Genomic DNA, 13,484 nt, shown 5'->3' on the forward strand with positions numbered 1-13,484 from the left:
AAAAAAAAAGCCCTGACAAATCAAACTTAAGAGGACAATAAAAATGAAGTGTATCTTGCATGGTAAATTGTGTCCATACATATTCCTTGATGTATGGCTAGAAAATGCTCAGAAACTCAGAAAATGCGATAGCACAGACTTCTGAAAGGGCACCAAAAAAATGTCATAGATTCACATATAGTAACTATAGCACTTATTCTCTGGTTTTGCGTGGATCTCATCTCGCAGGAAATGTATGTACGTGCTGGGCCTTTGTGTATAGGTAGGGTGGGCTTCCCAAAAGTATTAGAGAGTATTAGTATCTATCACCCTTGTGAAAAAACTGACGTTCTCAATCAGTTTCTCAGGTATCAGTCAGGTGTAGAAATTTTGGAAAAATACCTTTTTTCCATTTTCCAGTTAAAGTTACCATTGCCTCTTTTCTGCAGAAGGTGATCTTATGGATTGCGATGGTAAATCAGATTCCAGTCCAGAACGGGAAGCTGTGGATGATGATACCAAAGTGACAGAAGGAGCTGATGGGATTAAAAAAAGGAAGCGAAAACCATATAGACCTGGTAGGATACAATAATTTATATGGTTGTGTGTCCCATGTTTGTTTTAACATTTATTTTCTGTATAATAGTAAAATAGATACAAAAACCTAGTATTGAATTCTGAAGTATTCTATTGTTAATTACAGATTTCAGATTTTTACCCTGGTCTGTTAAAACAATTTTTAGTCCTTTACCAAAATACATTTCCAAAGGTTGCTGCTCAGCTGTGCGACTGTTCTTAGTGTTCTCTCCGTTATTGGTCTCTACCTTGTATTGATTCTTAGCATGATATGAAAATGTACTGTATTTATATAACTGATGAAGGCCAGGTTTGTTTTTTTTTTGTGTGTTATGTATATCTGGCAATATCTGAACTTCAGAGAAATTTTTTGTGGATATCTTATTTTCTGAAATACTTTATGAGAGTAATTTACTAAATATTTGCAGTTGATGTGGCAGTGAATTTTAATTAATTCAGTTATTGGATGAATTCATTTATTTTAATTTCTCAGTGCAGTCAGCTCTTAATTATCTTGACTGTGGATTAACTGTGTGTCCTGGGTACAGAAACACTTGAGCCATCTCCAGGCAGGAAAAGCTAGAAGTACCTAGCTGACTCTGTAGAAAATAGCTCTCATACATTAGGGCTAAAATTGAACCCACTTAATAAGCTCTGCTGAAACCCTGCCTGGCTTTTTGAAGACCCCCTGTCTCACGTACCTTGATATGTCTCGGAATCTGTGTTTACATGTTGAGTTTGTGTTTCACTATGCGGCCTCTGACTACTGTGGATAAGAAGTTGAGGGTAGCCTTTACAATCAGAAACGCTGTTTTGGCCATCACACCCATCCTGCTTGCTGTAACAGGCCATAGTAGAGGAGGAAGACAGAGTCGGTGAAATGACTGAGGAGGTGAATGCAAGGAATACAGTGAAGGAAGTAAAGGATGCTGAAGTTACAACAGGGTCTAGTTTCTCTTGCTTCTCTCTCAGTAGCTAAACAGAACTCTACCTTTTACCCTCCCCACATAGTTTCCCACACTTCTGTGTAAGAGCCCTGTTTCAGCAGGTCATGCCCATGTGTATGTATATTCTTTCCATCATGAGCCCACCCCAGAGAGATGGTGGTACAAACCCACATTGTTTAAAGAGGTTTCCTTTCTTTCCACAAGTAATGTACCTCAGCAAGCCATTTACTTCTGTTGCTGGGTGCTCAAGAGAAGAGAGTTCCATTTGCTCAGAGTGGTTTTGGGTCATAATTTGAGCAGCCATCTGTTAGTTTTCTGCAGCCAACAATTTCCCTGAAAAATGAAACAAATCTGAACCTGATGCATATACATACCCACCGTTTCATAGAACAGTTAGTGTTGGAAAGGTCCTTAAGGTCATCTAGTTCCAACCACTCTGCTGTGGGCAGGGATGCCTCACCCAGACCATGTTGCCCAAGGCTCTGTCCAGCCTGGCCTTGAACCCTGCCAGGGATGGAGCATATACCACTTCTTTACTGTAAAAGACCAGGAGCACTGCAGTCAGTCTCCAGTGAAGGATTCTGGGGTTTCAGGCAGTATGATGTTCATTAATTATCTTTTTATTTTGTGTTATGGCCTTCCTTAGTATTGTGTGGAGTTGTGGGCTCTCTACAGCAATTTGTAGAGTTTTTAATGGTCCTTTGAGATTCTTTAGTGGATTTCATTTAGTATATTGACTTCTAATTTGAGCAATTCATTAGCGTGCCAGGGGATGGCAAAAAATAACATTTGAAAGTTGACGAGTTTGGTGATTTGAACTTCTTGTAGATGTTATAAAGTCCTAAAACTCTAATCCTTTTTGATAATTACATATATACCCATGGGGACATTCAAATTCATAAATGTTTTGGAAAACTCAATGAAAAATCCTTAAATATCTCAGATTCATTCTTAGACCTTTACAGATGCAATCGTCCCCTTTACCTGCAGAATGATCCTGCTGTCATTCTTACTATGAAACATAGTTTTAATCAATATACTGAATTTTTGCTTCCTTGTTAGGTATTGGGGGATTTATGGTGCGTCAGAGAAGTCGTACTGGGCAGGGGAAGACTAAAAGATTGCTGTCCAGGAAAGATTCTTCTGGATCTGTTTCTGAGCAGTTGCCTGGTAGAGAGGAAAGTAAGTGCAGTAACTTGTTTTTAAACTTCTCTTCATGCTTAAGGCAGTAAAAGTAATGCAACTCTTCAACATACAAGTCTTTCCAGAGATGTACAACAGAAAATGTTTTTTGTGTTTGTCATGATTGCTTTATTAATTCAACCGGAAATACAAATTCCTACATGTAATTTCAGTAAAGCCTTTGATTTACAAAGAGACTGAAACAAAGAATTGTAGGCTATTGTGAGAGATACATAGTGAGAATTACAAGGACTGCTATATTGTGTCAGAGCACTGTTTAGCCTAGCTTTGACTGATAAAAGACAGAAAAAAAGTGTAAAAACTGAGGTAGGTTTAGAGCAGTCCTCTTTCTGATACACCTTCCACCAGAAGTCCTGATCCAGAGGTTTTTTTGGACAGTCAGTTTTAATATGCACGGTGTTCAGTGTTCCACTAATGTGTCTGATATTTTTATGTATCTGTTCAAGCTCTGGAAAATTCTATATTGGTGAGTTCAACAATATACTATTATTGTTGCATGAAGAAATAATCACTTCTTATTTTAGACTGGGTATCTGAGAGTTCCATAAGCTGCCTTTGCGTTTTATGTTATGCAAGATTGTTTTTATGAAAATCAGTCCGTATTAATTTATAATACAGAAAGATTTTGTAGACATGTATCATATTCCCCCATCAGTTGCTGTTTTTTCCAGGGCTGAAGGATCCTACTCTAGTCTCTTTTCTCATATCAAAGCCATTTTAATGACTGATACTTTAATACTTTGTAGATTGGGCACCTAACAAGAAGTTAGATTTTGTTTATTGGGCCTTGTTCTCTTACTTGCTGTATGTGATCAGAGTATAAATTACTTCATATGTCTAGATTTGTTCACACTATCTAATCTAAAAAATATTGAGGTATCATTAAGATGAGATGTAGAATATGTTTAGGTCAGAGCCTGTTTCCTATGAAGTTTGGCTGATGTCATCTCAGAAGTCTTCGATTTCTCTTGTCACTCTCTGCTGTCTATTTAGAGGCAGATAAGCCTCTTGCTATATATTTGTACAATGTGGTGGAGGCTGGATCTTTGCCACAGCAAGCAGGGGCATTAAAAAGTAATAGTTAAATTTTGTCATTACTTGCATTTGTAGAACTGATGTATGAAACCAACAGGTGTTTATTAGTGCAATTCAGTATTCTAGCTAGGACCCTTATTGAGATACAGTGCTTGCTTTCTCTTTAATATCAGTGTTAGAGGTATGTTTTTCTGCTTTGTAGATGTTATTTCAGCGTAATATACTATGTTGTTTCAGGTAGTGCCGAAAATTTTGCTTTGAAGTTTTTCTTGTCTGTAGGGATGTGCTCCTTTAAGTAAAAAAAAAAAAAAACAACAAAATTAATTGGCTAAAAAATTATTTCCCCATTCTGCCTAACAGCACAATGCATATTGTTAAAAAGCAGTATTCTTAATCAAGTATTCTTCAGTTAAATGTTGGAGCTTCTTTTAGTCTGCTCAAGCATAGTTGCTTTGTTAAGAAGAAAGCAACCCCAGATGATGTTTGTATGTTTTAAATCATGGTAGCTTGCTGAGAGCCTGCTTCTCAGCTGCCAGTACTCATCAGCCTTACCAAGTGTTTTGCTGCTTTTGTTATGTTCTACCTCTTTTCTCTGCAAAAGCTCATTCTCAAACAATGCAGAAGCCATGGTGTTGGCGAGCTTCATTCCACTTGCAGTCCTCCAGATACAGTACAAGAGGTTACTGTAGTATAAAGCATAGCTGATTTTACTTCCACAATAATATGTTTTCTTTTATAACTTCCTGGGGTCTTTAACTTGATGTAATTAGCTTTGGCAAGGCAGAGCTAGCAGGACTTAAAAAGTTCTGCTTTTACCTGCAGTGTTTTCCGTGGTCTGTTGAAATAAAATACTGAATGATTGATGAGCGCTCTGTGCTTTTCTGTTTATTAGAAAAAGCAGTGCCACTTTGGAATATGATAGCTGAATAAATGTATGATTTTTCTTTAAGGGCTTCTTTATAGATTTCTTTTTTTAGTCTGTTCATTATTTATATGGCAGTCTTTTTCTCAGATTACAAAACTTACTACTTTTAATTTGGGAAAAATTAGTGTATAAAATGAAAGGTAATTAATGTGTAGCTCAGCACTGGTGATTTTGGAGATACTGTTTCAGTGGAATTATCTTTCAAATATCTGGTTGAATGGCACCTATAATATTTCTCAGATTACCAAATGCTTAGGTGGCTTGGACATATGAAAGTTAAAGGTCTGTCTTCAGCCACTGAGGTGTACCACAGGGTTACAGTGATGTGAGCAGTGTCACATATGGTATTCCTTATTGCCAGAGCCCAGATGATCAGGTGCCAGTTCACCTCTGGCTGGATAAAAGCCACTTGTACAATATACCTAGAGTGAGATTCAGTACACCCTTTCACCCAGATATATTAGGTATAGTGCCACTGTACCTGTAGAGCAAGATACCAAGTATTTTATTTTATTTGTGACTGAATGTTACCGTTTAGGTTGGACAGAACAGCTGCCAGACACTCCAGTTGAGGAGTCCACCCCAGCTTCAGAAAGTACTGAGAAAATAAAAAAGCGTTACAGAAAAAAGAAAAATAAACTTGAAGAAACCTTTCCTGTCTACTTGCAGGTAAAGCTATTGGTATACTCCTTGTTTAAAATCCATTTAGAAACCTGATCTTTACATGTGGATTCATACTTTGCTTAAACCATCAATATTTTCTTTCTATTTCCAATTTATCATTCAAATTAAATGGGTTTTCTGTAGAGAATGTTTATAAGTTTGTACAGAAAGCTGTATATTATATTAGATCTCCAGTCCTCTGTTGTTATTTCTCAGTGTATAGATCTTTACTTGTTCTGAGAGAGGAGTTGGGGGGGGGGGGAAGAAGCCTGTCTTTTCTCTCTGAACTGACATGTGACATTTCACCATTCAGCTCTCTAGGATGTCCTAGCCTGATCATGTTATTTTGTCAAGATACTGATTTTTCTCTTCTGAAGGTTATAGAATATGATTTGATAGGGGAAACTTGTCTTTCTACCTGTGGGTTTGCATGCCCTGTATCTCCCTGCCACATGCAGGGAGGGTTTACATGCCCTGTATCTCTGCTCTTTCCCCGACTTTATTTCAGTGGTGTCCCTAGCAAGCAAGAGGTAGCAGTTATAGATAATAATGGTGACTGGGCAACTTTCAACCAGTTTATAAACTGACTGGCTTATATATGTCTCACACAGAGAATACTATTTGTCTTGCTCTTCTCCTCAGCCACTTTTTTAATGAAAACTTCATTATCTTGGAGATGTTCACCAAATGTCATGACAAAGACTATATTGGGATTGAAAGCAAAGAACTGACAGAGAGGCAGAACAATCTCTGTCTAAAAATAATTTGTATTTCGTAAGTGGGAGAATGAGTTGGAAAGAAAATTCTGTAGCAACATTTCCTTTGGATTAATAAGGATACGGGGTGTTTTTCTTAATGCATGTTTTACTCCTGTAAAAGACAGAGTATTTCGTACATTATTCTTTTGCTCAGGTTGGAATAACTGGTACTGGGGGAAAAAAAAAAGCAATCTTCAGCTTTATTTTAGCAGCTATATCCTAAATCAAAAATGTAAAGACTACATAAAACCAGAAGTAGTTCTTATATAAGGAATAAAAGATTAGCTTTAAAATTTGATAGATTGTTGTCACCATACTAAGTAGTCAGGCTGACGTGAGTGATAGCTGTTACATAATATTTTAAAAGATAGTAATGTAACTTAAACGTCTTCAGGTGGATTGTTACTGCAGTTTGATGTTAGGATGATTTTGTGCTAACTAAACTGCAGTGTGTGGTCATTCTAGAATTTGGACCATAATGCACTCTCATGTTTTTCATAAACTTCTTGTGAGGCCTTGATCAAGTTGCCTAGCAGTGTTCCCCTTCTTCAGCTGTCCTTTCTGTGCAAGGAGGAATACTGAAAATCTTGAAAAACTTGGGATGTATAAAAGCACTGCATTGTTACACTGTCTGTTCGATGTGTATGCAAGGTAACTGTAGTTTTTCTATATGATTTGAGGTATGAATTTAATAATAAAATATTAATAGTGTAGCTACCTCAGGTAAGTTGTATCCACCATATCTGTGCCTCATAGCCTGGAAGAGATACTGCCATATTGTTAGGCATGTGAGACTGAGAGTGTGTTTTTTGTATTTCTAGTAATCACTGGCTTTTAATTTCAACTTTGTCATTTAACCAATCTATACAATGTTCTTCCTACGTTGAATCATTTTGTCTTCTTTGCAGGAAGCTTTCTTTGGGAAAGACCTACTAGATACCAGTAGACAAAACAAGATGAGCCTAGATCATTTACCTGAAGAATCGCTTCAACTGTCATGTAAAACAAACCTGACCACCAATTTCCTGGATCCTTCATCTGATCCCCTTCTTAGCTCAACCTCCACTCCAGCTCAGGCAAAACTGGGACCTCAAGGTATAAAAAGCTAAAGTTAGTGATAATTCAGTAGTCTCATTTTCTTGTTGCCCCTGGGGCTTTTCCACTCTTTCCTACTTTACATCAGATAAACATTGTGAGAATTTTTCAATGTTCTGTGTATTAGCTGTCCTTGTGAGGTTAAGTTATGCTGATAATTAGTAATGTTCAGCTTGAGGGCTCCAGCTGTTTCAAAAAGAGCAGTGGATAGCACAATTGCCACTTAATGCACATTTGAAACTCCTTGACTGTAATGTCCATGTCTATAAAATTCATGAAAATTAATTCTGTGTAAGAATAAGCATACAGATCCATTATAGAAGACAAAAGTACTCTAATTAAAAGATATTTTTAGTAGTCTGTTGAGTATTAGCTAAATGACAGTCATCCAACTTGTATTTTCTTTAATGTTTTAGATTATTTTAGGTTGCCATTCTCCTCAGAGTTTTTGGTTTGCCATTTTCTTTCTGGACTTTACCCCTTCTAGGTAAAGTTTATAGCCACTGGGCAATCTTCTGCTGTTGCAAAACCTCACTGGAGTTACTGCTGAGACTTTTGCAGATAGCTAGAGGGTTGTAAAGTGCTGCTGAAAGGGCAGCTTCACACAAAGGAGCAATTAAAAGCAAAAACCTTGCTGTCCCCTCCAGATTATTCTTTTCTCCATGTCTTGTAGTATATGCTGTCAGCTAGAGGTATTTTACCATTCTGTGTCTTTTAAAAACTGTTACTATATCTTGTGTATATTAGTTAATTTGCAGCTTGTGTTTCAGCTCATCCTCGCAAGGTTTTCCATCTAAAAATGTTTACACATATTGATAAAGCTTCCCATGTCTGGAGTCATTTGAAGAAAGGTCAATTATTTGTGATTGTTTCTCAGTGAAAATGTGCTAAATTAAAAGCAAAAGGCTACATTATAATTGAACATCGATTGTTACACAGTTGAAATATTGAGTAATAGGGAGTGCAAAAGTTAACTTTCCCTAAAGGGAAAACTGCTGCGAATGGAGTGTTTCAAGGTCTGTATTTCATTGGTTCCAATACTACAAGAAGATACACTCTCACAGACCTTTTTCTACCCCAGCATTCTTTCCAAGCCAGAGAAATACAGATTCAGAAATCTGTATTTCCTATTCAACTGCAAGATTAAAGTCATTAATGTTCCTGTATTATGGTAGTATAAGGTTTTAGAAATTCATGAACTTGAAGTTAATCTAATGTTCTGCATTTCCAAAATTTGAAAGGATTTTTTTCTTTTTTAAGAAATCTATTCTTTATAAATAAGGAAAGTTGCAAAACTGTCATTTCCTCTTCTTTTTATTCAGAAATAAATCATAAGAAGTTTACAATAAATAAATTACAAGCAAGAGTTTTAGTGGATAACCTACTGTCTTTCCCATTTTATATGTGAGAAACTCAAAGGACAGTGCTTTCTGGTTGTAGGAATGTTCTCAACAATTGTCTCTCAACTGCTCAGTTTTCTCAGCCAAAATTGTGTCCAGACGGAGCTGTTTGTTGTAGTTGGAGCACCAGTGGGTGAAGTCATCTGCCAGTATTGATCATTTCCAGTGCATTTTTTATTAACTCTTTCACTGTGAGTTTGTGAGAGACAGTAATTTCCACAGTAGCATCCACACATGCGTGAGAGACAGATTCATTATGAGTGGTGGAGACCCTGGTAAACGCTGAGCTAGCAACAGTCACCTCTCTCCTTCTGGATGGTATTGCAGAGGAGCTGGAGGTGGGAACAATGTCTCAGAGTACCTGTGATATTGTTGTCATTTTGGTACAGGCCTGGCTATGGAGCAGGAGCAGCCTAAATTGCTTTATTCTCTGCACTGGGGGGCTGTAGGGCTGTGTTGTTACTGACCTTGCTGTTCTCCTACAGTGCCATCTTTCACAAGGAGTGTTGACTCTGACAGTCCTTGCTTAATGGGTAGGACTTTTTCCACAAGGAAAATGTTCTCTTGGAAACGTCACTTGTTTAATCCCAGGATTAAGGGTTAGATATACTTGTTCATCTTCCAAAGAGCTCTGAAGCAGCTAAAAAATTATCCTTTTGCTTTTCAGCATGTGCATAGGACTGCTAGGGAGTTAAACAGTGGCATGTTCACTCTGCTCATGAGCTGGCAGTGTGTTTCAATGACATGTTCTGAGACTGTTCTTAGAGTTTGGTTAAGGGTACCTGAAACTTTTGCTAGACAAGATTGCAGTGTTGATAGGGATAGCCAGAAGCGGGTTTTTGGAGTCATTTGTTCATTACTAATTTCTAGTAACTGTGACTGAAGTGAGCTTTAGGCTTCCAGTCCTGATTTCTGTCTGGCAAGGATGTTGCAGTTTCTGTTTTCAGTTATAAGACGCGCCTTTCCTGTAGTTTTACAAGTGGCATACTTCACAGTGTATTCTGCATGGGACCAACCCTTAAAATCATTTCCAGGAGGGTACTAGAGCAAAGTGTGAAGACTTGCTCACACAGCACCAAATCTCCAGGGTTTCCCTGGCTGTTGATATGTTACTTGATGGTGGTGTCTAGGATCTGTTGCATCCTGGCTAATTTGAGGACTGTCTGCGTCTCTCTTGTGTTTCTTGACCTGGGTGTCTCTGATAAAAAAGAGGCCACTTGGTGAGGTGGGCTCTGTCAGAGCTCTGTCAATATAATCTTTCCTTTTATTTGAAATAGCTTAATTTAAGTGTATTTTTTCAAGGGATGCTGCAAAGGTAATCTGTTCAGGTAGGGTCTCCAGGAAATGCTGAAGAGATTCTTCATTGACAAGTCTGAGTCTCTGCAACTGATTCAAATGCTGCTGGGATAATTTATAACTAGATCTGTTATTGCATGATTAAACATCTTTGGGTGGCTGCCTCCTTGGAAGAGGCATTTTTACTCTTTCAGAACTTCATAAATAAATAAATAAAAGTAAATGTATTGGAGGGATCCAGATCACAAGTTAACAGTAGAACTGTGCTGTTTTAAAGATCCAGCATTATAAGCACATTATTTTCCTTTTTGCTTTGTCTTAGTTTGCATCTCCATTCTGAGTCAAATTAATTAGCAGTATTGAGCTATTTGTTTGGCAGCAGATGTCAACCAGCTATTGATTCAGATCTGAAGCAGCTGCCTAAAGTGATTTAGTTGTTTCCAAGATAATATTTAGCTCATGGAATTAAACCATGGAAAAAATAGAAGAAAAATGTGAAAATAATGCTTTAGAATAGATGTCTTACATGAGACTTATAGATCAGAGAGTCTAGCCTTCTGCTGTCATCAACAGTCAGCCTTTTTATAGACTTAACAAGCTCCATTTTGAAAGCAGGAAGCTTTTTTCCAACCTATTAATCTCATTGGAAGTCCATTACAGCATCTGATTGCCTTAATAGTTAGGAGCCCTCTAATTTGAAGCCTGAATTTATTCATGGCCAGTTTGTAGCTACAGGTGGTAAAGCCTTCAGTTGTATATTTCCACCTGAGTTCTTTCTAACTAGTTCTGCAATGTATTTATATTCAAATTTAAAGTTGAATTTTTAGGGACTGTTCCCAAGCATTACTAAGGGCTGTGGAGAAAAACACTGTAATATAAAATACTACAGAAGAATTAAAGGCTGTTAATACAGTCTTGGTGCTTCCTTCACAAAGGCTTTTTTTATAAGTCATACTTACCTGCCTTCAAATAGGAATTTAGGAAATCTACGGAATGGCTGGAGTCAAGCCTTTTCCTGTCAGCCAGCTGAAGTCCTTGACATCACCTTGCAGTGCCTGGTGTTAGTTACTTGCATAATTAGACCAAATTGCTGCAACAACAACTAGGTTCTGTTTAAAACCTTACATTTCATAGGACTTTTTATCAGGTGCGCAAAACAGTTACACCCACAAACAGAGACACTCTCTAATACGTCTAGTGGCAAACATAAAAAATAATTTAATTAGGATGAAACCATCTTGTCTGCATTCTGAAGGAGAAAAATAAGCAAAATAGTAAGATGAAGAAAAAATATGTTCTTGTTGACTTTCAGTAATGGTAGAAGGGAAAAGGGTTGACTCTAAAAGAGCAGAAGGAACTTCTAATTCATTGTAGAATTTAGCAGTTTGGAATGTAGCCTCATGATACAAGTAAGTCATTGGCACCAGGCCTCTGAGTTAAGCTAGAAATACTTTCCTGGGGCACTTGGGTTGTAACAGTGGGAAAGATACATGTGTGAAATTTGTTTGTTCTTTGACTTTCTGGTCCATCTTCAACCTGCCCATGTTTGTTTTCCACATTCTACATGTGGAATATGATTCATATTAATTCCTTTTCTCTGTTTAAATGTATGCATATTTACAATCTCAGCACGTTTTATTCATCTGGCAATGATTGCTCGTGTGGTCACCATAGTCTCCAGTTTTTTCTGAAAAATATTTTTCTTAACTTTTATTTATTTGCCAAACAATTTTCTTCAAGTGTTGCACATCTGTGATAGTCCTAAAAACCTAGTTAATAAAACCACCTGGGCCACATGGCCATTTCTTTCTAATGAATTGGATGTCAAGAAGATAATCATATCCAGAATTTATTATTCAATATTAGATAATTTATTGCTAGGACCAGACCAGTTTTTCCTAGACAGCAGCCAAGCATGATATTTCTACCTCTGGCTGTTCTCACTTCTTTGGGATTTCTTCTGATCTTAAAAATAGCATCTCCAATTTCCATTTACTTAATACTGCTTCTTACTCTTAGATTTTTCTTCCTTACTAGGGTGTAGTAACTGATTACTATGAAGTCTTACGAAAAGTAGTGGTGGTAAGAGGAGTAACTGATCACTTTCTTACCTTTTTTCTTTTTTAAATACAGCTTATTTGTTGGCTTTTACATTCACAGGCCTTTTTTGTCTTAGAGGTTGCAAGTTCTCACTAGGTCTTCGGGTTGTTTTATTTCCCTAAAACCATCCAGTTTTTCTTCCACATGACTAATTACATTAATCACTTTCACTGTATTAAAAAAAATACTCAGCAGTGTAAGCATGTGAAATTGGCTACAACACTGACTATGAGGGGGTGCTAGTCAGCATAGCCTCTTACTGCAGAGTGGCTTGCAGTGCAAATTACACAAGTTATACATGCTATAGAAGACCCTTGTAGCCTGGTAAATCTGTGTTTGAGTTTATAGTTCAAGCTGTAGTACATCACCGGAGTCGTGTATAAATGCCACAACTGGCTGATTTTATTAATTGCCTCTTACACAGGTAGCACCGATGATCCTTTAGCTGATCTTTCTGAAGTCTTAAATACTGATGATGATATTCTTGGAATACTTTCTGATGATTTGGTAAAGTCTGGAGATCATTCAGGTATGTATGTTTGTAAGGTCTCCCTGGTATTTGTGTGCTTTTTTTCCTTCTTTGTTATAGATGTATTTGTTGTACCTATAGGTTATGTTGTAGGTAATCTCAGCTGCAGTTTTCATATCTTAAGAATACCTTGGTTTGAGATGATTTTGTTGCCTTCTACCAGTAAAAAAAAAAATCCCCAACCTTTCAACATTTTATTTTACTTGTCTCTTTGCTTTGCTTCTTGAGAGAGAATAAAATGTAGCTGCCCTTGTCTGTCATACCTGCGTAGCTTTTTTCAGCATGCAGCTTTTTCTTTACCTTTTTTTTTGTTTTGTTTTCATGTTATAATCATCCATTTTATCTGGTTTGGGTCCTGTAGGTCTTGATTTATGCACTTTCCAGGTTGAGAACTCACCCTCCCCATTTGGTAAGAAACTAAACAATGGATGATCCATGGTTAGAAGTAGTTATCTTTCTTAGTGGTTTTAGCTGAAAGAACTGCATGTGTAGAAACTAGTATTCCTTTACTGTGTCACTAATTCGTGCTTTCATTTTCCACTCTTTTTGTGGTGTGTGAGTCTAACACAACCTATAAACTCTGCACTTTGCATTGAAGAGTACTGTATAAGGTTTTGTTATCAGCTTTTAAAAACTTTTCCTGAGTTTTTGTGTTTCATGATACAAAACCATGCATTTTCTTACTGCCACTGTAGTATTACCTCTAGTAGTAGTGTGTAGTTTTTATCATAGTGGTATCTTTCATAAATAAAAAGCATTTTAACAATGTGAATATATTAAGGCATGATTAAAGCAGTAAGCATCAATCTTTTTATTTCCACTGGATGATGATTCATCATTTTATGTAAAACACAGGTTGACAATAAGTGGAGCAGCATAGCATGTTTCATTATCTTAAATTTGTTTTTATTTGGTATCTAACACAGAAATATATTTTATATACTGAAGTGTGTAGTTTGGTTGGTTTGTTGTTTTTTT

General features: G+C 36.9%; 1 protein-coding gene across 21 annotated transcripts in view; it reads left to right on the plus strand.

Annotated features, from left to right (window-relative positions):
• Window positions 1–13,484, plus strand: part of KMT2C (lysine methyltransferase 2C) — a 194,080-nt gene that overhangs the window by 140,178 nt on the left and 40,418 nt on the right. For 16 of the 21 annotated variants that reach the window (XM_057416496.1, XM_057416502.1, XM_057416497.1 and 13 more), the window contains 6 exons: window positions 429–557; window positions 2,565–2,684; window positions 5,204–5,334; window positions 6,995–7,181; window positions 12,402–12,506; window positions 12,868–12,915. In XM_057416496.1, the coding sequence (XP_057272479.1) occupies window positions 429–557; window positions 2,565–2,684; window positions 5,204–5,334; window positions 6,995–7,181; window positions 12,402–12,506; window positions 12,868–12,915 (720 nt within the window). The remainder of the gene's footprint in view (window positions 1–428; window positions 558–2,564; window positions 2,685–5,203; window positions 5,335–6,994; window positions 7,182–12,401; window positions 12,507–12,867; window positions 12,916–13,484) is intronic. The other 5 variants (XM_057416498.1, XM_057416513.1, XM_057416515.1 and 2 more) reach the window with 2 other exon arrangements.

Source organism: Pezoporus wallicus, unplaced genomic scaffold (genome assembly GCF_028554395.1).
Source record: "Pezoporus wallicus isolate ANWC-B61680 ecotype Strahan unplaced genomic scaffold, APGP_CSIRO_Pwel_v1 contig_3847, whole genome shotgun sequence".
In the NCBI taxonomy this organism is placed as follows: domain Eukaryota; kingdom Metazoa; phylum Chordata; class Aves; order Psittaciformes; family Psittacidae; genus Pezoporus; species Pezoporus wallicus.